Genomic DNA, 27909 nt, shown 5'->3' with positions numbered 1-27909 from the left:
AAGGACATTTATGATCACCTGTCTGTATAAAATCACTCAGTACATGTCAAGACAATGGATTACAAAAGTTTCAGCACATGTGTAGATCTTATCATCATATTCTTTCTTTTCTTTTTTTTTAAAAAAAATCTATAAAATAAGGAGGGTTGATCCAGGTCATCTACAGCATAGAACACCCATCCAGTTTGAAGATATTGTGATTCCTTCATCTCCACTTTAGAAAATAACCAAGTTACTTTCTTTTCTAAATCTAGGGGGTGTCTGGTGGGGCTGTGTTTGTTCCTATTCTAATCAGTGCTTTCTAGAAGTGAGCTTTCCTTTCTCAGCACATGGGAGCTGGGGGAGTGATCCGGGAAGGAGTTGTTCTTTAATTCTGCCCCAAGTTAGATATAGGAACAATGGACTTGACACATAACCGAACACACTTTCGTTATTTCTTTTCTTTTTTTTTACATTTTCCTAAAAATTAAGAAATGTAATATCTTATATGCATGAATTCAGAAGGTAAAATTGATCCAAGAAAGCAGGCACTGCACACATAAGAGACTTCTCTTCATTTTCAGGCTTGGTAATATTGGTGGGTTTTCCTGAATAAGGCTTTGCTCTTTCAAAATGCCTTTGTCCTCAGTACAAAACCTGTATCTGACTAGCTTTCTTCTTTAGGAGGCATGGTTCGGTGGCCACATAATTATTATTAAAATATAATTTTCATAACCTCTGTGCAAAGCAAAGAAACATGCAAATTGAAGGTTAATGTATTAATCATATGGAAATATATGTTATGGAGGATGAAGATTAAGGTGCAGCATGTATAAGATTTATGCAGAATATTAGCCTTTCAAATTAGTCACAGCCACATCTCCGTTCACCAAGTCCCTAAGAATTTAGTTGCTGCCATAGCTAAGGCCACGGCCAAGGAGTGTCTTGTTCTAATGAGGTCTCTGCTCACTCACATTAATTTTAATGAACTTAAAATGGTTTAATTATGAAAACAATGCACACTCATAAAAGCAATCTCAAGGTGTTTAAAAATACAAAGAAAGTCCTTCTGTTTCTCCCTCAGGAAGAATAACCTTTAACATTCAATATGTGTCTTCCATGCAGTTTTTCTAGGTGAGCATGCACCCACACGTATACACACAGACATCCATCTTGTAAGCCTGTATGCCTCATTCTTTGTGAACGTTGGGTAAAATTATAATTATGTAAATTCTATCATTTAAACAATCCCCCATGAGAACCATTTTTTAATTTTTATATGTAATTAACATTCCTAATCATATTTCTTGCAGAATGGATCCTTAGATATGGTCTTCTAACTCCAAGAAATGTACAGTTACATTCTAATAAACACTGACAAAATGTCCTTGGACTAAATGGCATTCCCACCCTCAGTGAAGCCTTTAGACTTATTTACCAGGATGAGAGTTCAGGCCCATTTTTAACTACGTACACACACACACACATATGCACACTCTAAGCTTTAGTCTGGGAAATGCACATGTCAAAGAAGTCTGAAGAGCACTACTGAGATCTCAGAATTCAGATATATATGCCCTCTTTGATGCAGATTATGTCATGAGATGCAATTTACCTTATTTGTTAGAAGATTGTTTTTATCATACACATCTGTATAGTTTTTATAACTGGGGAATAACTGTTTCACAGCTTCAACTTCATCACGATTTTCACTTATATGGCTCTACAAGAAAAAAAATAATATTTTCAATTTTTAAGGTAAAATGCCACTAGAAATTATATGTCCTACCCCAAAATGTATGGGTGGTTTCTACTTGTCTATGTGAGAGGCCACAGAGAGAGACACTGAAGACTGTACATTCATTTAAAGCAATCACGTGACAAAGAAACTATGAATATGTAATTACACAAGCATGTAATATTCTAACCCATGTAATGTTTCAATAAGGTCTTTTCAAATTCCAAACTATAGTAAGAACAAACAAAAATAAAAAGTGTTCCTTAAAGAAAGTTAACAGCCTAGCTCTTTGTGGCCACCTATTTCTTCTGCTGCTGTCCTTTAAGAAAAGAGACCATCAACAGGGCAGACGGCATCTTTCACTCATAAGAAAACTGGATTTGAATAAAGAGAGCTGAATTTTAGGCCAATTTCGGACCCTACTCATGGGTCTTAGGGTGAGTCAGTTCTTTTATTTAGGTCTCCATTTCCTCATCTCTCAAATAAAAGGGTTTGGCTGGATAAGCAATTTTCCAACTTCTTTTAGCTTTGGCCATGTTATTCTGATAAAAATTCATAGGAATCCAGGATGTAAAAGGCATAAACAAGTTGCCTCTCAGAATGAAGCAGGATTGGGACTCTGGGAATCTGTCTCCATTCTGTCCCCTTTTTTGGCTTCCAGAATGAGTTCTTCTGCAGAAAACAATTTGAAAACAACTGGGCTAGACAATCCTGCAGTCACCTAGAAAGAGCCCGTGAAGACTCACATGCAAGCAAAACAAGTGAGTCCCGGCTCCCACACCAACCTCTCCCCAGGCACCACAAAACTGGAGAGCAGGTGAAGTGTTTCAGAGACAAACACTGACGTGGGACCACACCCACCCCTGGCCTAACACAGAAGTCATTTCAGGCCAACTGGTGGTGGGTATATATTATGGGAAATAACTCATGAGCAAGCTACCACTTCCAAGAAAAGCAGTGCCATTTCCCTCTCTCCATAGCCAAATAAATCAAAGAAAAAACCAGCAATATTCTAAAAAACAGTCTCCCACCTATGGGATGAACTCTATCCTTGGCCTTGAGGAAAGCCCAGACCACTGAAGAAAAGCATGGGCACCAGAAGAAAGGACAACCAGATGATTTGTGTCATTTTGATAAATTTGAGTAAATACACCTACATACAGACATACACCCCACGCAAGGATATACCTGCTTTTGCTGTGTGTTGATGGGGTTCAGTATCTACTGCCACAAAATATGGCATCTTGGCATATTGAAAAATGCCACATTAAGGTAAAGGGGTTTGATAAGGGCAGAAGCAAGAAGGTCATTCTGGTGCCTCTCTCACCCTTCCTTCCCCGAAACAGGTCATAACACCCACATGTGAGAGGTGCCTGCCCTACACCCGGGGGGAAAAGAGCACCTTTATCTCTAATGACAAAGGGAGCCAAGAAGAAGCCGAACAAGAAGGGCTTGCTAAGCTGCCTAAGGTCATATCCCTGAACCTCTCCTATTCCTCCACAACCGGGCATTCTTCAACAAGCCTGTAATGTTCAAAAATACTCAGGTCTAATCATTTCTCTGGGTTTTCATTTCCCATGAAGGGTCCTGTGTCATGTAAAACGTACATTAAATACATTTGCATGCTTTCCTCCTGTTAATTTATCTTTGCATTTAGTTTCCAAACCCAAACAGGAACTCCAAGAAGGTTGAGGAAAAACATTTCCCTCCCCTACAACTGTGGAATTAAATAAAAAATTCAAATATCCCAGGCTGCACCTCAGCCCCTCTCCCCCCACCACACACACACAAACAAACAAACATAAAGAGAATGGGGAATGATGATAATGGTGAATGAGACCCATTAAGATAAATCTTTAAAAAAACACACACACAAAAAACAACCACCACCCTCCACCCTACAAATGATAAAGAATCAATGTGTTGCCTTTCCCCTGACTTGCCCTTTGTTATAAGATAGCCAACTCTTACCAGGGGAAATTTTAGTGCAGTATATAATGAAGCTTGGATGTTCCCAACTTCCAATTTTAACCCAGCTGGAAGCTTTAAAACGTGTTTTATTCCTAAGTTGCACCTGCTTAATGACAAAGTAATATATACTTTTTTTGTTCCTGGTTTTAAATTAAGAAACTTGGAACAAAGGGGCTTTTAAATGCATTTTGTAAGATGGAAATGAGGCTCTTATTCCTTTTTAAATAATAGGTGGCTCCTTCAAAAATGAAGGGCTCGAATGCTGAGAAAGCATCAAATGAAAGAGAAGCAGAAAAGAAATGCATTAGATGTACCCTACAGACAACAGGGAGCCAGTCTGCCTTAGATCTTGCTGGATTACTTGTGATAGCCTCATCTCTGCAAGCCTGATCAGAGATGATTGAGAGGAAAAGGAACTTCCGGTTTTTTAGCTGAAAAGTTAAAGAATTGGATTTGGGTGACGTCTGTAAGGACCTTCCCTGTCCCATAATGCTACACCTCTAGATCTCAGTAGAATTAGAGATTTCTGCCAGAATGCAGGATAATGAGAAGCCTTGCAGGTCTGGCAGAAGCACAAGCAAGAGAAAAATACCCACCTGAATGTGCAAATCGCGGGTCTTCGCGATGTTTCCAAGATCGGCCAGCATCGTCTCAGAGCAGGAAAGGGCAAAGCGTGGTGTCACTATGGGCTTCACTCTAGAATACTGGAAATAGTAAAAACAAGTGGATAAGGAAAATATTGATACCCTGAATGTGTAGCATACCCTGAATGCATATCTTACATCTGGGTAATTTATGTCTTGATATTTGGGGACAGTCCTTTCTAGGAGTGGGTGGAAGTGCTGGGTTTCATGGAAATGGCTCATGGCTGAGGACAAAGGAGAGTATATTCTGTGGCACCCAGTTCAATGGAAGAAGCTTTTGTCCCAAATGATAGCCACCCCTGCTCCACATCCACAGCAGGGCTCCGCCGAGGCTGCACTGGTGGCCTCAAACAAGAGAAATGAGAGGCACAAGGAGAACTTTTAAAGGAGAGATCTGGGAGACTAGCAGGGAGGCAGTGCTGGCCATGGCATCCCCAAGAACTGTTCCATAGTAGAACTGGCTCTGATGTCACCAGAAGTGAGGGTCTAAGCAGGAAAGAACTTATAGAGGGATGGAGAGAATAAGGACCCACAAGACTCGACCTAAGTCTCCCAAGGTTAGATGGAAAGAAATTCCTAGGTTCACTGTGGTTTCCAATCAGACTTCAAAAGATGGGAAGGGAAGGGTCTGGCAATTTAAGAGATGGCACCAGGGAACCATGAGCCAGCCTGCTGGGGATGGAGGCAGAAAACAGCACTGCCTCCCTAGGCTCACCAACCCCAGGGCCTGCAAAGGGGAGTGCCTGACTGAGTGCCCGCAGGCCATGTGACAAGCCACACATACATATGTGGGCCAAGGCAGCCTGTGGCAGGGGCATCTGGGCTGGACACCACCTATGTTTCAGATCAGATCTAACAGGCCACAGCCAATATCAGCATAACTAGCAAACATCACGCTTCAATTTCCAGTTGCCACCAATCTGTCCACAGCCATGCAGCCCACCCCACCTTCCCACAGATCAGCCCAGTGAAATGAGGCGGTCCCAAAGGGGAGGAAGAGAAAACCACCAAGAAAGCAAAAAATGCCTGACCTCACTGAGCTGAGTTGACAGGTACTCTGTGAAAACAACTTGCGGTTCTAGGAAAATACCTCTGCATGCATGGGATAAGCCAAACGCACACAGATCTTTCTCTGCCGAACAACTTCATAACGAATCCTACGACTAAGACCAAGGCAATCAAAATAGAAGCTGAGAACAAGTTTACTTACGTTCCTTTGGAGCATTTCTGACAGGAATCTGAAATAAGGCAACAAATGGGAAGTTAGAAAATGTAGACATTTTCAAAAAATTTTTTAAAAAAGAGGTAAACACGAAATTTCCGTGTCCCATTTTCCATGCAAACACTCTAACACTGCACACGTTTCACCACACTAATTAACGATGAACAAGTAGTAATTACTCTGCTTTCTCGTTTGCAGAGATGGAGTGCAAAGTGACAGAGAAATGCAATTTTATCATCTAACGTCAACTGGGCTGTTCATGAGTATTCCCATGACACTCAAGCCATTCTACCAGCTTAAGTTCGGGGTGGGGGACTATTGCAAAATGTAATGCTACAGGGATGTTAGAGTCCCTAAATCCTATGCACCTGGAAACATTTAGAAGCTGTGGGGCTCTCTACTCCTAATTTCCCTAAAGTGGAAGCAACTTGCTCACACAAAATCACCCTTAATTTCCACTGGGATTCTGGAGCAAGGTAGAAGACAAAGGTTGTGAAATGGGTGGTGCTGGGGTGGCGATCTTACCAATTGTATCTGCAGGGATGGTGGTATTTGCATGACCCATAAAATGATTAATTCTGCCCTGGCTGGAAATATTTATTAGCTAAGCTTCCTGTCTTCTGGAAGTCCATTTTCCTTTTGTTTCAGAATAAAATGTGAATTAAGGTTTACTATGACCACAAACACACATTCATAGAAAAGTTGAGCTGATGGCCAATGCTAAGGCGAAGGTGCACGCTTCCTTTTCTCTGGGGCAGGTAGCAGCTCCCGAGCCTCCCTTTTCAGAGGACACACTGTAGGTGAAGGAGGTCTGGGGAATCAAGAAAAGTTGGACTTCTAAAATTTGAATGGGGATATGTTTGGTCTGGGGAAGATTTAAATCTAAAGAAATTTCTTCTATGTATAGCTCTTGGGTGTTGACTGTCATACAACACAATTCCTTGTCAAATCCTCAAGGCACCTTGAAAAAGCCATTAAAGAAAAGTAGAAAAAGTACTTATTGGATCAGTAGAATATGCCAATGTAAGATAAAGAGTTCAAACCCGTGTTGCTCAAGAGTCAACTGAAACTTAAGGAGCAGGCCACACACACACTTAAAGCAAGTCCAACATACAGGAGAAGACCAGATCTATAATAAAGGGGAGGAAGGGGGTAAATCATTTACTTCAAAAAAAAAAAAAAAACAACCCTCATTTTACAAAGGGGCTTATCCTAGGACTCCTGTAACAAGTTCCTGCCCAGCTGGCGTGGCTCAGTGCTTGAGCATTGACCTATGAACCAGGAGGTCACAGTTCAATTCCCAGTCAGGGCACATGCCCAGGTTGCAGGCTCGGATTCTGCAGGAAACAGCCAATCAATGATTCTCTCTCATCACTGCTGTTTGTATTTCTCCTTTCCTCTCTGAAATCAATAAAAATATATTTTAAAAAACACACACAAGTTCCCAGAGGCTTTAAAATATAATTTGGTATACAAAAATAGTATTGAATGCGATGTTTTTTTAGGACCAGATCAATTTCATAAAGTTGGGCAAACCCACGCTGTAACATGTGCACATCCCGCCTGGTTCAGAGAGGTTTTCTCGCTCCATCTCCAACTCCATCAGTGCAGCAGAAGGTCCGCTCACAAGACAAATGTAGATGAACATACCTCTCTGTTTCCTTGATTGATTCCTCAGTGGTTTCCTTGTATTCTGGAACTGTGTCATTCATATCCATGCAGACTTTGCCCACAAATGCCCGCTGCCCAAATTTATCTGTGAGGCACACAGAAAAAGGACCTAAAGTCATGTGTCTTTCCTACACAGTACCTTCCCTGAGCCTTTTAAAACATGTTTAAATTAAAATCATTATGAAAACATAGGTGAGAATATGAAAGACTATTCCTTAAGAACAATAACAACAACAAAACCCCACTAAGTTCTATAAGTAGCAAATATTCTTCCACCCATCACTTCAACCACCCCCTCCCCAACTCCCACTTCTAGGCTGGCCAGGTAATAATTGGGAGTTTTTACTTATTACTCAGTTTTTTTCTTTGCTTACACAGTTTGTCTATATTTTTACTCAAGTCATAACTATGCTTGTTCCCATTTTATTGCCCGGAAAAAGAGAGGGCAGCCTCAGACCCTCGCATAACACCAGCTAGGGAGTTGACTCTATATTGGGCAATGTTAACTTTTTTTACAATGTCTCCACCTGTCATAAGAATCTTACAGAAATCTTTCTGCCTTTCTCTTTCCCTGTAATTCATTTTAATAACTGGCCATTAGATTGCTCTTTCTTAAAACAGCACCTGGATCACATACCTCATCTGGCATCAAAACCTTCTTTGATTTTTTGATGCATATTCAAATCTCTCCACAGTCCGAATCATCCCATTCACCCAACCCCCTCTCCCATGCATCTCCCAGCCCCCGTGTAATGAATCCTGTCCTCCAGTTCAGCTACTCTGATCCATGCTTCCAGAGTTACTATACACATTCCTGTCTCCATGCCTTTGTTCATGTTATTTCCCCTGTCTGAAAGACATTTTCTCTTTCCCCATTTTATCTTCCCTTTAAAGCCAAGTTTAAGACTCCCTTCCCTTCCATGAAGTCTTCCCAGATGTTCCAGTTCTGGGTTCTCTCTGTCTCTTCCCAAAATGGCAATAGTTAATTTCAGCATCATCTTCTAGGCCTTTGACGACAATGACCTATGTCAGCAAGCAGTAGCGTCAGCATATCAGCCAACACCATTTACTAGCACCTGCTATGTGCTGGGCACTGTGGTGGATACAAGTTTCAGAATCATTGACCTAAATCAAGTTTCCTCTTCCTTACTACCTATGTGAGTGAGCATGTTTTATAGCCTCTCTGAGCATCAGTTTATCCATCTGTAACATGGGGACACAATAACTATCTCGGAAGGCTGTTTGCAACTGAGCTGACATAATCCATGTAGAGTGCTTTGCACAATCCAGGCATCTTAATAAGAGCGCTACAGCCTGGCTAGCGTGGCTTAGTAGTTGAGCATCGACCTATGAACCAGGAGGTCATGGTTTAATTCCTGGTCAGGGAACATGCCTGGGTTTCAGGCTCGATCCCCAGTTTGAGTGTGGAGGAGGCATCCAATCAATGATTCTCTCTCATCATTGATGTTTCTATCTCTCTCTCCCTCTCCCTTCCTCTCTGAAATCAATAAAAAAATATTTTTTAAAAAGTGCACTACAGCTGTTCCTAAAGTTACTGATCAATGTGTGTAGTTATTAATCAATTAGTCCTATCTGGCTCTTGTGTTCCCAGCAATTTGCACAGTGCCCTGAGTCTAACCAACAGCCAAGATATATGTCTGTTGATTATAATAAACTGTTGCCATTACTAGAATTAATAAACCTGCTCCAAAATGCCCTAAGTTAATACACAAAATTCAGACCTATACACATGATTCTGGAACCAAAAACCATAAGTGAATAATCAAATTACCTAAACAATAAAAAACATCCAGGGGCCACAGTAATACAAAAACACCTAATTACTTGTAAGGAATGCAATGTCAAATTTTAGTAATTAAAAGGCAAGACTGCACATAAGTTTAACTCCCTGCCAGACATGGTCTGGCTGGCTTTCCTGGATGTGCTCATAAAGTGTGCCATCATCTCCTCACCTGTAATTTCCGCAAGGAGCAGGGATGAGTCAGTGTAAATTGTTGTAAAGTAACAAGCTGTGGTTGTTCCATTCTTCAGTGTTCTCCTCTAAAAATACACCACAAAAACCATAAGTCACATGTGCCAAGAAAGTCACGTGGCATATACAGATGAAAATAGAATTCTAGGTCCAAGTTTTAAAATGTTTTTATTTAAAGATATGACACCTCAATATGAAATACAGTTCAGATAAATGGCCAAATACTGATATTCCAAAAGTGTGAGCTGGAGGAGAAGTTGATATTTTTGATTTCCTAGATTCATATAGTTCTATGTTGCAGAATTCATTAAATAGGATGCTAATTAATGCCTTATCTTTTAGGTTTGGCTGAGCATATGCAAACCTTATTGCATCTGGGAGTGAATAAAGGAGATTTTTCTGTCTATTACAGGGTAAAATAATTCATCCAGACTTCTCGTTCAAGCTGGCAGATTGGTCACATGCATCTCTCTCTCTTCCTTAGCGAAATTTCCACTAAAATAACAGTAAAAGAGTACAAAATTTATTCATCATCAAGAGGAACATAAGAAGAGACATGAACAGACAAAACATTTCAACATCTCCTTGGAACACAAAGAATATGGAAGAGAACCTGAAAGCAACTTAGGGAGAGAGAGAGACAGAACGAGAGAGAGAGAGAGAGAGAGAGAGAGAGAGAGAGAGAGAGAGAGAGAGACATACATGTTTTTGTTAACAGGAAATTGGCTCCAAGTCCGTCTACAGATGACTAAGCCCTGGCAGGACTCTTCTTCTTCCTGTTGAAATCAGCCAATCACCCCTAACCTGCTCCTTGCAGGAGAGATTTACTCTTTGTAGAACTGAGTAGTATTCGGAGTATGTAAGCCCCAAAGGACAAGGCAAGGCACAGTCTGAAAAGAAGAGGTTGAAGAGAAAATCTGGCTGATCTCCAGGGGCCCTCGGTCAGCTTGTTAGAAGGCCACACGTATTACCACCACTACTCCTGGCAAGACGGAAGGACTCTTCCCTAGAGAAGATGAGTGGCTCTACAAGAAAGATGTCCTCACAATGACATGTGAGGCCCACAATTGAAAAAGCTATTTACTTCTTTCATTGTTCATCTTAAGCTGAAGTTCACTAGTCAATAAGAGCTACCTCCACCCAGACTTTCCGATCGACATCTCAGGGCATCACACTTAAATGTGAATGTATGGCTCAGCTGGCGTGGCTCAGTCATTGAGCAGCAACTTATGAACCGGGGGGTCATAGTTCAATTCTCATTCAGGGCACATGCCTGGGTTGTGAGCTCGATCCCCAGTAGGAGCTTGCAGGAGGCAGCCAATAATGATTCTCTCTCATCATGATGTTTCTATCTCTCTCTCCCTCTCCCTTTCTCTCTGAAATCAATTTAAAAAATATAAAAATAAATAAATAAATATGAAGGTATGTTCAAAGTTCAACAGACTCTGGAGGAGAGCTGCTATGAAAAGGAGAAGGGGGAGAGAAAGTCTGAAAAAAATAATGGAGGAAACAGAGTCAGAAGGAAGCTTGATTAAAAACAAACAAACTATGATTACGTTCTGAAAGAATTAAAGAAGATAATCGCATCTACAAGACAAGAACAGAATGCTATGAAAATCAAAGAACAAGAGCTCTCCAAAATTAAACATTTTGTAAGTGAAATTTGGAAGTCAATAGAAGTGTTGTAGGGTAAATTAAAAGCAAACCCCTCAGGGAAAAAAATACTTTGAACTTAAATAATAAGGAAGAGCATACCCTATATCTCAGCAGTCTGTACTCTGTGTCAGCCAAATGTTGAAGAAAGCAAATGAGCCCAGCGACGTTGTCGGTTAGTCCGAAAGGTCAAGAGAATTTGAAAAGCTGGATTTTTTTATGTCAATCTTTTCAAATTTTAAAACACTTTGCACATGAATAAAATACATCTGGCTGCTAATAGAGGATGATTAGAGCCCATCAGCTAAAGATGAGGATGAGCCCTCTCTCAGAATCACAAGTCCAGGGGAAGAGCTAGTACCAGACAGAGACATTGAATTCAACTTCCAGCAACTCCGAAAGTGTTTGGATTCAGTGCACTCAGTAAATATTTACTGAATGAACACCAGAGGAAGCTGAATTACTAAGCAACAAGAGACATAAAATCAGTATCCTATATAATAAAAGGCTAATATGCAAATTGTCCCATCGACCGGAAGTTTGACCAGGAGTTCGACCAGGGGGCGTGGTCGGCTGGCCAACCTCCCACGTCCCCTCCCCCTGGCCATACATGAATTCGTGCACCGAGCCTCTAGTTCTTAGATAAATAGAATAGGACATGGTGTCCTTGAAAGAGGACAGGCTATAACAGCCGTGGGCAAACTACGGCCAGCGGGCCGGATCCTGCCCGTTTGAAATGAATAAAACTAAAAAAAAAAAAAAAAAAAAAAGACCGTACCCTTTTATGTAATGATGTTTACTTTGAATTTATATTAGTTCACACAAACACTCCATCCATGCTTTTGTTCCGGCCCTCTGGTCCAGTTTAAGAATCCATTGTGGCCCTTGAGTCAAAAAGTTTGCCCACCCCTGGGCTATAATAACAGTAGAGTGAGTGAATGACTTGCAAAATTAGACCACGTGTTCTTTAAGAATGTAACACAAAAGCATATACAGAAGCTTTAACATTTTTCTAATAGGAGTTACCAAAACAAAGAGTAGATTGCAGGGAAGAATATACTCAGAGAGAAAGAGAGAGAAATAAATTTCCCAAATATGAAGAAAGACAGTAGTTCTCATATTGAATAAACTACATATGAAAGGTAATAAACTGGAAAAAAAAATCTATAAGTGAAATTTCAGAACATCCTGAAGGCCAGCAAATTAGTCAGAATAGAAAGAGAATCAGATTGACATCAGCGTATTAGATGCTGATGGGAAAATCATTTCAAGTAGAATTCTCTCTACAGTGAAAGTGCATCACCATTTGAGAGTCATAAGAAAGTAAAACCATTTTTGGTAATTCAAGGATTTGGAATGTTTATCACCCACTTTATTGAAAAAGGATTCCAAGAAAATAAAAAAAAAGAATGCAAAAGAAAGACAGGGGATCCAAATAGCAAAAGTAGAGTTCATTTTTAAATTAAGTGCTGATGTTAAAAAATAATAAACTGGAATTAAGTTAAAATAAAATTTAAAATAGTAAATTTAAAAGTTAAAGTTTATTTTAAATTAAGTGTACATGGTAAAAAAATAAACTGGAACAAAAACCTCAGGAGGGTATAACATGAAGAAGGGAAGGGATGTAAGATTCTTGCCTACTATAGAGGAAAATGCTAGAAGACTTGTTAACACTTAACAACTTAGTCTAATAGAGATGTAAAAAATGTCATGTCAACAGAGAAAACACAATCTTTAAAAAAATATGCAGATAACTATAAAAATTAACCTTTTGTTGCGTCATAAAAAAACAATGAATCATTTCTCAAGAAAAATAATCATACAAATTATATTTGCTAACCAGAGTAAAGTGAAACTCAAAATTAAAACAGAAATATTAGCAAACATTTTCTAAATTCTCAAAATTTTAATCACTTTTCTAAAACCTGGGCTTAAAGATGGAATCAAAATGGAAAATTTAAGCTATTTAGCAATGAGGACAATGGAAATATTACCTATAGATGTAAAAAGAAAAAGTAAAAGAAAACAACAACTCTATGGTGCAAATCTCTGTGGTCTTGATTGCCAATTTGTTGAAGTATAGATCTAGAACTGTTTTTTGAAGGAGAAAATAAAAAACAAAATGTCTCGATTCTATTCATGAGTGCAGCCCTAGCACCCCTATCCATTGCCCTGGGCAGTCTTCAGCCTAAGGACAGACTCTAGTTAACAAATCTGAACTTTCTTAGCCATAATCTTGGCTCATGCAATTCTCAAAGTGTGCGGGCCTGCTCATAATCAGAAATATTGGACGTGTGGACTGCAAATACCTGTTGAGAATAACACCTATCTTGTACTCACTGGCATCAAATTCTTACTCAAATCGCTGATATATGAAATAAGTCTATGGCCATACCACCCTGAACGTGCCCAATCTCGTCTGATTTAAGAAATAAAATTTATGGAGTATGGCCTGGAGGGAGTATCTAGAACTCCAAACATAAAAGATGTACATATCTGGATTTTTTTTGATACTATAGTACCTTGACAGTATATATTTTGACATCAGAGCATGTAACTATATTGGAATATTGGGCATAATTCTCTTAAATTTCAGTATGATAAATAGATATGCTTTACCTTAACAACTGTTTGTTTTTAAATCATACAGACAGTGTAAAATTCAAAACTGATTTTTCTCTCTGGGTTACCTAGACATTTAAAGCCAAATGTGTGACAAACTCTGACAAATGCATGGATCCCCATGGCATATATTTGTCTCTTGGTTTTATTTTATTTTTCCTCTCCCCTTTTTTCCTTTGCCATGCCTTTGTGACTCATTTTCTTCTGTTGGATACTATGCAATTTTAAGACATCTCAAACCGTTTTTAGAGCAATGCAAGGTATAAATAAATTTTGGAAATAAAAAGCTTTGGTGTGGTTAACACAATTCATTAACACAATGCAGCTCCACACACAGCTTTAGTCCTCAGTTTTTCTGGTGTCATGCAGATGCATGCTAAATATGAAAACCCACAATTACACTGAATTTATAATTAAGTGAGGCAGGTGTATAAACGATAGCACTTGCTTTATTCTTCAAAGTTTGGGTGACACAAAACCAGGAAACTGGCAGGATAACTGGTTAGTATATAAGGCTTACAATATTGCCATCATCACATAGCCATCACTTTAGGAGAAAATGCAGTATTATTCAGACTATGTGTACTGAATGATAAGAGGCAGTGGTCAGATAATGAGGTATTAGCTGCTTTAATTCCCAAGGGCAGAAGCTGTTTCTGGCTGCTAAGTGGATTGGGCATAGGGTTAGGGTGGAAAGATGGGAAACGATTTTCTTGAGAGAGTGAAAGGAAGGATATTTTTGGAGTCTTCAACATACAGTTGGCACACACTACGGCCACTGTTCAATGACTGAACTAGACCCATAGTTCCCTCTAGTGGTGTTAACGCTCGTCACAATCCCATATGCCCAGTAAAGGGACCATCCTATTTTCCCTTCTTGCAAAGCTACCAAAATAGCATGACGCCCTTCTAACTGTAGTTTAAATTTTTAATTTTTAATTGCCTTGGGTATTTTTTAAAGCAAATAGAACGCCTTCCATCTGTCAGGTACTATTCTAAGAACCTTACAAATTAACTGGCTTAATTATCATAACAATCTGGTGAAATAGGTGCTATCATTCTCATTCTCATTCTCTCTCTCTCTCTCTCTCTCTCTCTCTCTCTCTCTCTCTCTCTCTCTCTCTCTCTCTCCCTATCTCTTACAGATAGGTAAGATGAGCCACAGAACTTTCCAAAGGTTACTCAGGTATTCTATATGGTCCCCAGAACAGTACTGTGAATTAGTAGGAGTAAGGGACCATGCATATGTATTAAACCCCAATTTAGTGAAGTAACACACAAAAAGTAAAAGATGGAGAGTGATGAGAGCCCATCTAATTGGGAATCTGGGAATCTGAACTCAAGCTCGCTCTTTGCTGGTGACTAGCTGTGTAGATGAGGCGGTCACAAGCTCAGTGGGCCATGAAAGAACTAAAATAAACCTCTATAGCCCATTCTAGCCTTACCTGCCTGTGTTCTATACTGAAAACATGCTCCAAGTAATGGATGTTTCAACAGGTGACCAAACATCATACGCCAGCACTCACAAGCAGGATACTTACGACAACTCTAGTATATACTTCTTCAGCAAAGTCCAAGTTCTGGAACTTGAGTTCTGTAGGGAACGTGTACTTGGTCAGCCACTGCAGAAGCGGCAGGTCTACGTTACTCCCAGCAAAGGAGTACTGAGCGGCATGGATGTGTGTGTCAACCAGCCCAGGCATGAAGAACTCACTGGAAATTAAGATGAGAGAAAAAGAATTTAATAGCATCTGTCGTCGTTTTCCATATGTTTACATCTTGTTTTCTCTTGGCCACGATTGAACTGTTCATCCCACATCCAGTTAGAGCTGATGCAAACAGACGACTTGATTCATCTACTACTAGTATATAGAGATCAAGATAGAAAAATGAAGCTCTGCTAGGAGAGAGAGAGCTCCCAAGTTGGAAGGGCTGGTGTGAGGTTAATCACAGATGATGAAGGGAGGAGGGAGCTGAGGAGAGGGCCATGAACACACAGGACAGGTGCCAGAGAAACTGCTGGACAGATGGAGAGCTTGCTTGGAAATATTTGGTAATGAATGTTGGAATGGTAATGTAGGGGAGGAGGGAGAAAGCTACCGTTTTTCTCCATGAGGAGAAGCCCAAGCATGCTCTGAAGGCAGCAGAGATAAAAGAAGTAAAGGAGATAATTCAGGGTGCAAAGTCTTCTGAGGCAACGGGACACCAGCGAATTATTTCATCAGAAATGTGATTTTCATCCAGAAAGGCTAACAATCCTTTTTAGGACACAGGAAGCATTGTGGAAGGCTTAGTAATAGAAACATTCTCATAATCAAGGTCTAGTCGAGGACTTATATTACTGATAGTAGCACGTGCTAGAGTGTGTGTGTTATGTGAGATTAGAGGTCACAGAGCCCCAAAGGAAGCTCAGAGATGCCAAGGTCATTTTCAGACGTGCAGTTCGTTAGTGGTCCAGCCAGGATTAGAACTCAGTTCCTCACCCCAGCCCTAACTTACAGCTAAATCATAGCCATCAAAAGTCAAGCTGCAAAAAGAAGACATATGTAAAACTTGAGACAATAAAAAAAAAGTCAAGCTGCAGGCAAAGCAGAGATGGGGCTTTGAAGGAAGCAGACAAGGTGAAAAGCTCTCCTTTCTTCTTTCCTCTTTTCACCTGACTTAATCACTATCATAATTCCCTTAGCAAATCTCGTCTTCCACCAGAAAAGAACATCAATTTCATATTTCAAACCTGTAGTGCAGGCCAGGCTGCCTCAGAACCGAAGGAAAAAGAACAAAGTGTGCCCTACATATGCTTATTGAAACATCCACCTGTCTTCTAACCAAGTGGAAAACCTTAATAAATGCTTTAGAATTAAAACCTATGACTGACTGTCTATAAAGGCCCGAGTGACTCAATCTCTTTGAGCAACATTGGTAACCTGCTCTGGGAGCACAGGACTGTTTGAAAACCACTCTTTTCTTGCACACACAAAATACAAGGATATGAAACCAACATCCTATCTTTATTTAAACTTTTGGTATTTTGTTCATCACAGATTTTTTTTTTTTGGCATTAATTTTGATTTTTTAAAATATTTTATTAAACTGATATTTATGTTGATTACTGAGTTTTTGCTCACCCCACCCCCCATAAATTCTGTGCCCCAGGTAAATGCCTCACTCGTCTCACCCTAATCTTGGCCCTGCCTACCCCTCTATGGTCCGTGGCCACAATCTGAACCACTCCTACCAAGGGACTGCACAGAGTTGCAATTTTCATGTGTTTTTTTTAAAAAATACACCTTGTGCTGAGAGAGACCTATACTGGTAGATGCACGGAATCTATGAAACAGAAGATCAGAGACAGCATCTTCTGTGGTATTTTAATACTGACTTAAATAAATTCAAAAGCATATATCTTACGTGTTTAATATGTAAATTACTTTGCATTTTATATATGATTTTTCTTCAAAGACTTCAGTCTTCCACCAAAGTTTAACTTTTTTTTCTTACCTTACCTCTTATTGGTGTTTTGTGCTTAGAGGTGCCTTTGCATCTTCATTTCTTTGACGAATTTAATTCCAAAAGCAGCCTCATAAGGAGGGACAAAAAAATGACCCACAAATGTGACGCCCCCTCCCCATCCTCCAACCACTTCACCATCCTCTCCCTCCCTCCCAGCCTCCACCTCATCCACTCCCAAGCCTTCTTCTAATCTCTGATTCCCAAGGCACGCAAGCCTTGTTCCTCAACATATATTCTCATGAAAATCTAGCAACAGGAAGCAGAGGGTAACAGTAGAAGTCACTGGAATTCTCTCCATGCTCACTGGATTCATCTCTATGCCCATTGCCTGCAAGCATGCAGGCCAACAGAGAGGCAGCAGAGGGAGGGAAGGAGGTAGGAAGTGTGAGTATAAATGCAAATGCAACAAAATTTTATGGCCAGTTACCTCCGTCTCTCTGGGCTGTGGTCAGCCCCTCTGCCGTAAAGCCTTAGGGGTAACACAGTTCACAGATCTGCTGCAGGGGACACTGTGACCTAGGACAATCCTTTTGCTAACAGCCCAGGAATCAAGCTCGGAGAAAGGAAGTGGCTTGCATTACAGTTAACAGCCACAAACTGTAGCATGAGGATTCACTCCACGTGTTCTAATTCCGACTTCAGTGTTCTTCTCATTACATTAAAGTCACTTTCCAAGTTAAATGTTTTTAGACTGAAAATGATTTTGATTGACTTGGGAACTTTCACTGACTTTGGAAATATACGTGGCCTGAAACAAGATAAAATCATTGAGTTAAAAAAGAAAAAGTATCTCCATTTCCATGAAACAAATCAAGCAGACTACGATGAATGTGGGCAATCACAAGAAACGCGTTTTGAGCAAATTATTTAAAACTACTAAAAATAAGTGGAATATGAAATTGCAGCTCAAATACATTTTTAGAGCTAGGCCTTACCTCACCATGCTGTCAGCTATTGCTCCCCAAATCTCTCTCTGATCCTCCCAACAATGATCTCTATCATGCTCTTGATTTATTTCCTTTACAGAAGGTTCACGAGCCAGCACTGTCATGCTTCCCTATCTATGCACTTGTTTGGGTTCTGTGTTCCCCAGGGGCTGTAAAGGGCTGTAAACACTGTGGGGACAAAGGCTTTATAGACCATTTTCGGGAGAACCAAGATGGCGGCATAGATTAACGCCGGAGTTTGCTGCTTTGAACAACTACTTCAAAAGTGAAACTAAAAGACGGAATGGACATCACCCAGAACCACAGGAACGCTGGCTGAGTGGAAGTCCTACAACTAGGAGGAAAGAGAAACGCATACGGACACTCAGAGAAGGCGCAGTGCTGAAGTCAAATTCTGAGGTGCGGAGTGCGTGGAGCGGGCTGGCGGTGGAGGGCGCGGTTGGCGTTTTCAATCAGGAGGGAGTCGCAGACTCTGAGCTCCAGATACAGGCGAGTCTTTAGGGACCCAGACTCAAACGGGAGAAGCGGGACTGTCTGGCTTCGGTCAGAGCGAGTGCAGCTTTCTCTCCGAGCTTTGCAGCGGGTGCTGGGACTCAGAGAGGCAGAGCCCCTGAGGACAGGACTGAGAGCCTCCATAACTGCTCTCTCCAGCCCACCCTGTTGATCCTGTGCGACCCGCCCCGCCCAAGCCCTGCACAGAGGCATTTGCCGGATAGCCTCAGGCAAAGGCTAGATTAGCACCTCCCTAGAGGACAGAAGTTCTCTCACTGCAGACACAGCTGATTCTCATAGCCACTTGGCCTGGAGGTCAAACCCTCCCTGGTATTAGCTACAACAATCAAGGTTTAACTATAAGACTGCGAACAAAGACCACTAGAGGGGGCACCAAGGAAGCATAACAAAATGCGGAGACAAAGAAACAGGACAAAATTGTCAATGGAAGATATAGAGTTCAGAACCACACTTTTAAGGTCTCTCAAGAACTGTTTAGAAGCCGCCGATAAACTTAATGAGATCTACAAGAAAACTAATGAGACCCTCGATGTTATATTGGGGAACCAACTAGAAATTAAGCATACACGGACTGAAATAACGAATATTATACAGACTCCCGACAGCAGACCAGAGGAGCGCAAGAATCAAGTCAATGATTTGAAATGCGAGGAAGCAAAAAACACCCAACCGGAAAAGCAAAATGAAAAAAGAATCCAAAAATGCGAGGATAGTGTAAGGAGCCTCTGGGACAGCTTCAAGCGTACCAACATCAGAATTATAGGGGTGCCAGAAGATGAGAGAGAGCAAGATATTGAAAACCTATTTGAAGAAATAATGACAGAAAACTTCCCCCACCTGGTGAAAGAAATGGACTTACAGGTCCAAGAAGCACGGAGAACCCCAAACAAAAGGAATCCAAAGAGGACCACACCAAGACACATCATAATTAAAATGCCAAGAGCAAAAGATAAAGAGAGAATCTTAAAAACAGCAAGAGAAAGAAACTCAGTTACCTACAAGGGAATACCCATACGACTGTCAGCTGATTTCTCAACAGAAACTTTGCAGGCCAGAAGGGAGTGGCAAGAAATATTCAAAGTGATGAATGCCAAGAACCTACAACCAAGATTACGTTATCCAGCAAAGCTATCATTCAGAATTGAAGGTCAGATAAAGAGCTTCACAGATAAGGAAAAGCTAAAGGAGTTCATCACCACCAAACCAGGATTATATGAAATGCTGAAAGGTATCCTTTAAGAAGAGGAAGAGGTAGAAAAAGGTAAAGATACAAATTATGAACAACAAATATGCATCTATCAACAAGTGAATCTAAGAATCAAGTGAATAAATAATCTGATGAACAGAATGAACTGGTGATTATAATAGAATCAGGGACATAGAAAGGGAATGGACTGACTATTCTTGGGGGGGAAAGGGGTGTGGGAGATGCGGGAAGAGACTGGACAAAAATCGTGCACCTATGGATGAGGACAGTGGGTGGGGAGTGAGGGCGGAGGGTGGGGCGGGAACTGGGAGGAGGGGAGTTATGGGGGGGGGGGGGAAAGAGGAACAAATGTAATAATCTGAACAATAAAGATTTAATTTAAAAAAAAAAGGCTTTATAGACCATTTTCACCTTCGAAACCCAGTTCTTGCACATACTAAGCTCAACAAATATGTGCCAAAGAAGTAAATGAATGATGGCAGCCTCTAGTACTCAAAGCTCCTGTCCCTGTTCTCTATTTACCTCCCCTTCCCATCTCAACCTTAAAGAAATAAAAAAGCCTCTTTGCCTCTCAAGGCAGTTTTCTTATCATTTGAGATGAGTTAATGGCATCCACAAAAGGGAAGAAGTTGGCTATGACTTACTGTTGGCTCAGTTCTCTTATCTCACATGGCTTGAAACCCCATTCTTTGGCCAGCTTTTCTTGTTGAGATGCTTCTTCTAAAAACACTATCTTTAAAAGAAAGAAAAGAATTACAAATTAATGACACGTCATTTGTCACTACTAAATATCTAAATCAGCGGTTTTCAACCTGTGGGTTGCAACCCCTTTGGGGGTCGAATGACCCTTTCATAGGGGTCGCCTAAGACCATTGGAAAACACATACATAATTACATATTGTTTTTGTGATTAATCACTATTCTTTAATTATGTTCAATTTGTAACAATGAAAATACGTTCTGCATATCAGATATTTACATTATGATTCATAACAGTAGCAAAATTACAGTTATTAAGTAGCAATGAAAATAATTTTATGGTTGGGGGTCACCACATGAGGAACTGTATTAAAAGGTCGCAGCATTAGGAAGGTTGAGAACCACTGATCTAAATCTTTTTAAAAGAGACTATACTATAGCCGAGTTCATTTTAAAAGGTAGTTGATACCAAACGGGCTTGAGTTTAGAGGCAAAAAGGCAGGTGTTTGCCTTTGCTTGCCCAAAGAAGTAAATTGCATGATATTTCTTCTTTTCTACCATTCTACAGATATAAGTATGGCTTCAAAATTCTAATTTGGAGATACAGGGTACGAAAAATGGCTAAGTGGGCCCTGGCCGGTGTGGTTCAGTTGGTTGAGTGTCCCCCAATGCACCAAAGGTGGCTGGTCAGGACACACAGTCAGGCTGTGAGTTTGATCCTAGTTGTAGGCAACAGATGGATGTCTCCCCCTCACATTGATGTCTGTCTGTCTGTCTCTCTCTCTCTCTCTCTGCCCGGAGCCGGTCCATCTTTGCTGTTTCAAGGGACCTGGCATATATGGCATACTGTTCTTAATATGTTTGCTCACCTTCTTGGCACTATGTGTTTTAACCAAGGTCACCTCTCTGAGAAAGGTTGTTTCCCCAGGTAGGGATTTTCCCCTGAAGTTAGGGAGAGAATAAAACCCCTTAACTAAGTGCCAGGTGGGTAGTTAATCACTTTAACTACGAACAATCACACTTAAGCTACATAATCTTTACTCCCTGGAATGGAGATTAGAAACGCCCTAACCTTTGGAATAGAGATTGATAGGATTGGAATCAACTGGTATAAATACATATGTAACAAGACAACAGGACACACAGAAACTGGAGAACAGCCGAAACCGGTTTGGCTCAGTGGATGGAGCGTCAGCCTGCGGACTGAAAGGTCCCAGGTTCGACTCTGGTCAAGGGCATGTACCTGGGTTGCGGGCACATCCCCAGTGGGAGATGTGCAGGGGGCAGCTGATCGATGTTTCTCTCTCATCGATGTTTCTAACTCTCTATCTCTCTCCCTTCCTCTCTGTAAAAAATCAATAAAATATGTTTAAAAAAGAAAAAAGAAAAAAAGAAACTGGAGAACAAAACCTAGACAGAACCTAGACACACAGAACCTAGACACAGAACCTACACAGAACCTAGAGACAGAACCTAGTGAGAGAACATGGCAAAAGATCCTGGACAGAAACTGGCCACAGAACCTAGAGACAGAACCTAGCGAGAGAACATGGCTGAAGAACCTAGAGACAGAACCTGGCTACAGAACCTGGATAGAACATGGCAATAGAACCTGACTAGAACCTGGTGACTGAACCTGGTTGGAGAACCTGGACAGAACCTGGCTGGAGAACCTGGACAGAACCTGGCTGGAGAACCTAGCGAGGGAACATGGCTACAGAACCTGGCTGGAGAACCTGGACAGAACCTGCCTGGAGAACCTAGCAAGAGAACATGGACACAGAACCTGGCTGGAGATCCTAACCAGAACTTCACTGGAGATCCTGAACAGAACTTCGCTGGAGATGCTGACCAGAACTTGGCTAGAGATCCTGACTAGGCTGCTGATCAACTGAACGCTGTCTCCATGTCATTCCTTCTTCACCGACTCCGTCCACACCTTTGGGGACCCCTGGACCTGCTGGGGTTGGACCCCAGCATCTCTCCCTTCCTCTCTCTCTAAAATCCATAAAAAAATTTTAAAAGTAGCTAATTGATATTTTTTTTCTTTCCCAGCCCTGAAAATGATGACAGAAAACAATTGTTTATAGAAGGTATACCTCAATTACAGATGACTGAAAGATTTTTGTGAGGCTATTATGGGAGACTAAAGTCTAGCCCTAGTAGTGTATCATTGGGCAATTTATTAATACTGAATGTAACTGCTCATAATTGCCTGACAATTGAGTCAGCATGAACGATGTTGTTTTGATACTAGATGTCTGCTATGTTCTTCTAGTGCTGTGTAGGAGACACAAACAGAGCGATCTCTCGTGTTAGACTTATGAGGTCTGAAGCCCATGGGCCACAACTGGGAAACCTCAATGGGTCTCCTAGTTTTTTCCGGTCTGGTTTCCCCATCTGCAAACGGGGTAACACCAGCACATACTTCACAAGGCTATTGTGAGGCCTAAATATGAACATTTGAGCAAACAAGTTAGCACATCCTTGGAACATGTTAAATTTTAGAAACATTATACCTATTGTTGATCATTTTTAAAGTAAAGTGTGATTGCTTTCTCTATAAAAATGGTTTGCAAAGCAAGAAAGGACAAGGGTCAATGAAACATATACGCAGGGAATTTTTAAATGTAATATTGTTTCATTTTTAAATGTAATATTGTGAGAAAAAAACACTTCATAACATGAACTACTAAAAAAACACACCTATAGATAAAATAAATCTAGTTAATTAGAAGCAAGGCAATATACTGCAAAAAAAATTTGTTTATAGAACTGAAAATAAACTTCCTTATTCATTGAAGATATCCTTTTTTTTAAAAATTCAACTATTTTTAGAAGAGAAATGAAGATTTAATTCCTACAAATAAGAAAAAGTAATGTGATGATTCAAAAAATACACTAGAATAAATAAATATTAAAGAAGATACATAATTAATCAAAACAGCTAACAAAGAACAGATAACATCTGTGCCAGGTAAAGAGCCCCAGAGTATGCAAAAGAATGGACCATAAAAACAGAATCTGTTAATATGTCTCAGAACTGATTTAACATTAAAGCAATCAATCAATAATAAAATATTTGTAAAACACGATATTCCCACATTTAAAAATATATTTGAGATAGATGTTTTTGAGAAAAATATAAATTATCAAAATTTAGTCTGGAGAGATAGGAAAACTGAATGTACCAATAGCTTTAGAAAAATCTGAGAAAATTTTACTAATTCAGGAAACCATATGGTTCAGAACCATGCTGTCTAATAGAAATATAATTTCCATCACAAATGCAGATATAACTTTAAATTTTCTAGCAGCCACACTGAATATGTGAGACAGAACAGGTAAAATTAATTTTAATAATATGTTTTATTAAACAACATAGATGGCCATGATAAAAGATTATCTTGTCAAATTGAAATCAATATAAAAGTTATACATTTTATTTGGGGGGTATTTCAGGCTTTGAATTCCCAGGTGTATTTTGCATTTAAAGTATATTTCAACTGAGTTGCTACATTTTCATGAGAAATATTTTATATATTTAGATTTTATGTAATTTACAAAAAGTAGACTCATATATCCAGGTTATTCCAAAAACACTTAAAAGTTTTCCAAAACTGAGATGAGTATCAATTTTTAAATGGAAAATAAATTAAAATAAGAAATAAAAAAGTTAGTTCATTGGTCTTACTAGCCACATTTCAAGTGCTTAATATACTGCATTGGACAGCACTCATTCAGAGAATTTCTTAGCCAAGTTCTTTCCGGCTAACAAAGAACAGATAATGTCTGTGCTCGGTAAAGAGCCCCAGAGCGTGGAAAAGAATGGACCTCTATGTTTACAAAGCTAGCACAATCCTCATAACAAAACCTGACAAAGCACATGCCACACATACATAAACACATACATACATACATACAGAGAGTGAAAATTACAAGCCAATGCCATTTGTTCTTTAATAATATGGATGCAAAAATAATCTCAACGATATACTGGCAATAAAAAGCAAAAGTATATTAAAATAATAATTCAGCATGTCTACAACATGTAAGCCTCAATTATTCTGACCAAGCAAGATACATCTTCTATCAAGGTATAACAGATTTTTATTAGTTAGGCAAGAACCCAACTCCTTAAAGACTGCTAGAATAGCCCTAGCTGGTTTGGCTCAGCACATAGAGCGTTGGCCTGCGGACTGAATGGTCCCAGGTTTGATTCCGGTCAAGGGCACATGCCTGGATTATGGGCTCGATCCCTAGTAGGGGGCATGCAGGAGGCAGCCAATCAATGATTCTCTCTCATCGTTGATGTTTCTCTCTCTCCCTCTCCCTTCCTCTCTCTCTCTCTGAAAAAAAAAAAAAAAAAAAAAAAAAAGCCCTGACTGGTTTGGCTCAGTGGATAGAGCTTCGGCCTGTGGACTGAGGGGTCCCAGGTTTGATTCCGGTCAAGGGCATGTATCATGGTTGCGGGCACATTCCCAGCAGGGGGTATGCAGGAGGCAGCTGATCGATGTTTCTCTCTCATCGATGTTTCTAACTCTCTATCCCTCTCCCTTCCTCTCTGTAAAAAATCAATAAAATATATTATAAAAAACAAAACAAAACTGCGGGTATAAACCCACCCACCCTCTTTACTGTTATCTTCTGTTGACACTCAAGCTGGAATTCACCTGCTCCTCACATATACACCAGGGATCTTGATCTGTATCATTATTTTTATTAAAGCTCTGTATTCCTTGTCCCTGACTGAGCTCCGTCCCACCCCTCTCCACTTACCAAAACCCTTCACTGTGACCTCTTGTTACTGCCCCTCCATAAGCACCAAACTCCTCTATCCATTCAGGTGTGCTCTGAGTTTCTCCCTCCTAGTAGCTGGGGCTCTACCCCAAGGACATGGCTTCCCTTGTGCTTCTCAAATGGCAGGTGTTCAGACATCAGGCGCAGGCAATGAGTGTGATGCCTTTGGCACCCACCACAGCCATTTCCAAACCATTTTTCCTTCAGCTTCTTGTAAACAAAGAAGGCTCCTCTAAGACCTGCCCCTTTCAGCTTTCAAGAACATCTACCCCTCTTTTTGTTGTTCTCCTTTACCAGCCTTTCTCTCATTGTTCAAATCTGTTGATGCCTGCCTCACACCCTTTCTCTCCACTCCACACCCTGCTCTTCCTTCCTTAGAATATCAACCTGGACAAGCCTTTTGAAACCATGGCCAGCTACTTCCATGAACACATACATCTTCAGTCATTCGTTCATGAACTGCTCTACCTCGAAAACTCCCAAATCACGATTTCTTCTTTTACCTATTTGTCATCTCAACTACTCCAATCAATCTTCCACCTTAAAAAGCCCTCCCTTGACCTTCTCCCCTCCACTTTTCCTCAGTTCATCAGCGGTCTTCTTTCACCATTTTCCTTGTCCAGCTTAGATTCTACCATGTATTATTTCGTATTGCTTATGAATTTTAATTAACCTACACCTGGCACAAGTTCAACCCTAAACGAACACAACTGTCCCCTCTTCTGAGTTGCACATGGTAGCTGGAATATCCAGTCATCAAGCTCAAATGTGGTACTATCAGTGCCTGTGCCTGGCACCTAAGGTATTTCTTTAGCACTGTGGTCTTTACTTTCAATAAAATTTACAGGAGACCCAACTGCTGATGTGCTGAGAGATTATTAAAAATATTTTTGATGATAGATTAATATATAATTTTTATCAAATAACTCAGGAGTTCAAAGAATTGAGAGATATTGCTCCTCCCATCACCATCTACTTGATTTATGTGAAAATAATTCTCAGCACTTTCTTCTGGAAAAATAAAAAATAAGAAAAAATTGATGGTGCTCATATTTCATTCATTCTACAAAGTAACACTCATCTATAGATATATTTATATAGTTGGAGTAAAAAACAGCCTTTTAATTTCACATATAACAAATTGCCTTTCAACATGTGTAATATATTTTAAAACTTCCTTTTGGTCCCAGGAAGTTTTAAACATTTAAATTTACAAGCACAAATTTTATTTTATTGGTTGGTCAATAAAAGACATTCAAGTGTAAAACTAGATTTCATTAGCACAACCTTGTGAGGGAAGTAGCATAGAATTAGTAATTCAAGAAGAAAAAGGGATTACATAGCATTTTAGATCTTTAAGGAGGAGCTAGCTTATGATTCTTAGAAAATTGGTTAAAGTAGATATCAAATCACTACCTTTTCATTCCATCAAACACATTAGAAAATAATGTCACAGTGTCCATCAATAGATGAATAGATAAAGAAGTGGAGAGGGGGGAGAGAGAGAGAGAGAAACACCAAAGTGAGAAAGACACATCGATTGGTTGCCTCCAGCATGCTCCTCGACTAGGGACAGAGAGCAAACCCACCCTTGACTGGGAATCGAACCTATGACCCTTTGGTGCACTGTCTGATGCTCTAACCACTGAGAACTCTGGCCAGTGTTCGAGATTTATTTTAAAGAAATCTCTAAAGATGTTTTGGAAAACAAAATGGCAAAACTACAACATATCATTGATGTTTTCTTTCTAGGGCGATGGGTCTTTCAACCTGGAGTTACCTGGGTTTATGCAGCCCTTCATTCACTTATTTAAGCATTCACCTTTAAGAGTGCCTAGTATCACAAACCGGTTTGGCTCAGTGGATAGAGCGTCAGCCTGAAGACTGAAAGGTCCCAGGTTTGATTCTGGTCAAGGGCATGTACCTTGGTTGTGGGCACATCCCCAGTAGGAGGTGTGCGGAAGGCAGCTGGTCAATGTTTCTCTCTCATCGATGTTTCTAACTCTTTATCCCTCTCCCTTCCTCTCTGTAAAAAACCAATAAAAATATATATTTAAAAAAGAGTGCCTATTATGGCCATGGTCTTCCTCTTCACAGCCAGAGTCTAGGGGGGCTGGCAAGCACATGCAGCAGTCATTAAAAAAACAAATTTCATCAGATCATAAAGTCATAGATGGTGCCAGCTATCAGGAACCTTTCCATCTGACCCCTTTCTTTTCCAGATGAGGAAATTAAATCCCTTCTGTTAAGCAATGCCTCTAAGCGTTCTCTTTCTTAAAACTGGGACTATTTAGGATGAGCAATAACGAGAATGTCAAGAATACTAAAGCCAAAAGCAGATGAGTAATGACTATCAGTTAAAGAAAAGAATCTCTGCAAGATAGAGGCTTCAAACACCAGATGGCCAATCTGGGCAAGAGGCTTGTTGCTATGGAACAGAGTAAACTCCTCTTCAGGCCACTGTGAAATAGCTCGGCCACCCAACAAAATCCGGTAAGATATATTGCAACCCATTACACAAAATCCGCTCTTAGGCCCTGTAATCGGAGATAAAATCAGATAAAAATATGTGGTCTCAAGATTTCTGAAGCTTTGGACACAGATGAAAATTGCCATTTTCGCTCAATTCTCCTCCAACAGATTAATGGAAAAGAAAGATGAAGTGAGATTGCTTTAAAAAAAATAAAAAAACGTCAGCCTAGAAAGGTAGCAAATTCATGCTACAATGTCACCAAAGGGA

General features: G+C 40.2%; 1 protein-coding gene across 2 annotated transcripts in view; it reads right to left on the bottom strand.

The window, feature by feature from the left end:
• The window catches only part of GDA (guanine deaminase), a 74303-nt gene that overhangs the window by 20194 nt on the left and 26200 nt on the right, over window positions 1-27909 (bottom strand). For both annotated transcript variants that reach the window (XM_081103887.1, XM_081103886.1), the window contains exons 2-8: window positions 20315-20403; window positions 15035-15206; window positions 9199-9286; window positions 7205-7310; window positions 5543-5570; window positions 4285-4392; window positions 1595-1702 (exon numbers count right to left, since the gene is read on the bottom strand). In XM_081103887.1, coding sequence (XP_080960013.1) covers window positions 1595-1702; window positions 4285-4392; window positions 5543-5570; window positions 7205-7310; window positions 9199-9286; window positions 15035-15206; window positions 20315-20403 — 699 coding nt within the window. The remainder of the gene's footprint in view (window positions 1-1594; window positions 1703-4284; window positions 4393-5542; window positions 5571-7204; window positions 7311-9198; window positions 9287-15034; window positions 15207-20314; window positions 20404-27909) is intronic.

The sequence above is a fragment of the Myotis nattereri genome, assembly GCF_964212035.1.
Source record: "Myotis nattereri genome assembly, chromosome: 12".
Taxonomy (NCBI): Eukaryota; Metazoa; Chordata; class Mammalia; order Chiroptera; family Vespertilionidae; genus Myotis; species Myotis nattereri.
The sequence above is the reverse complement of the archived record's forward strand: the minus strand, read 5'-3'. Positions and strand labels throughout refer to the sequence as shown.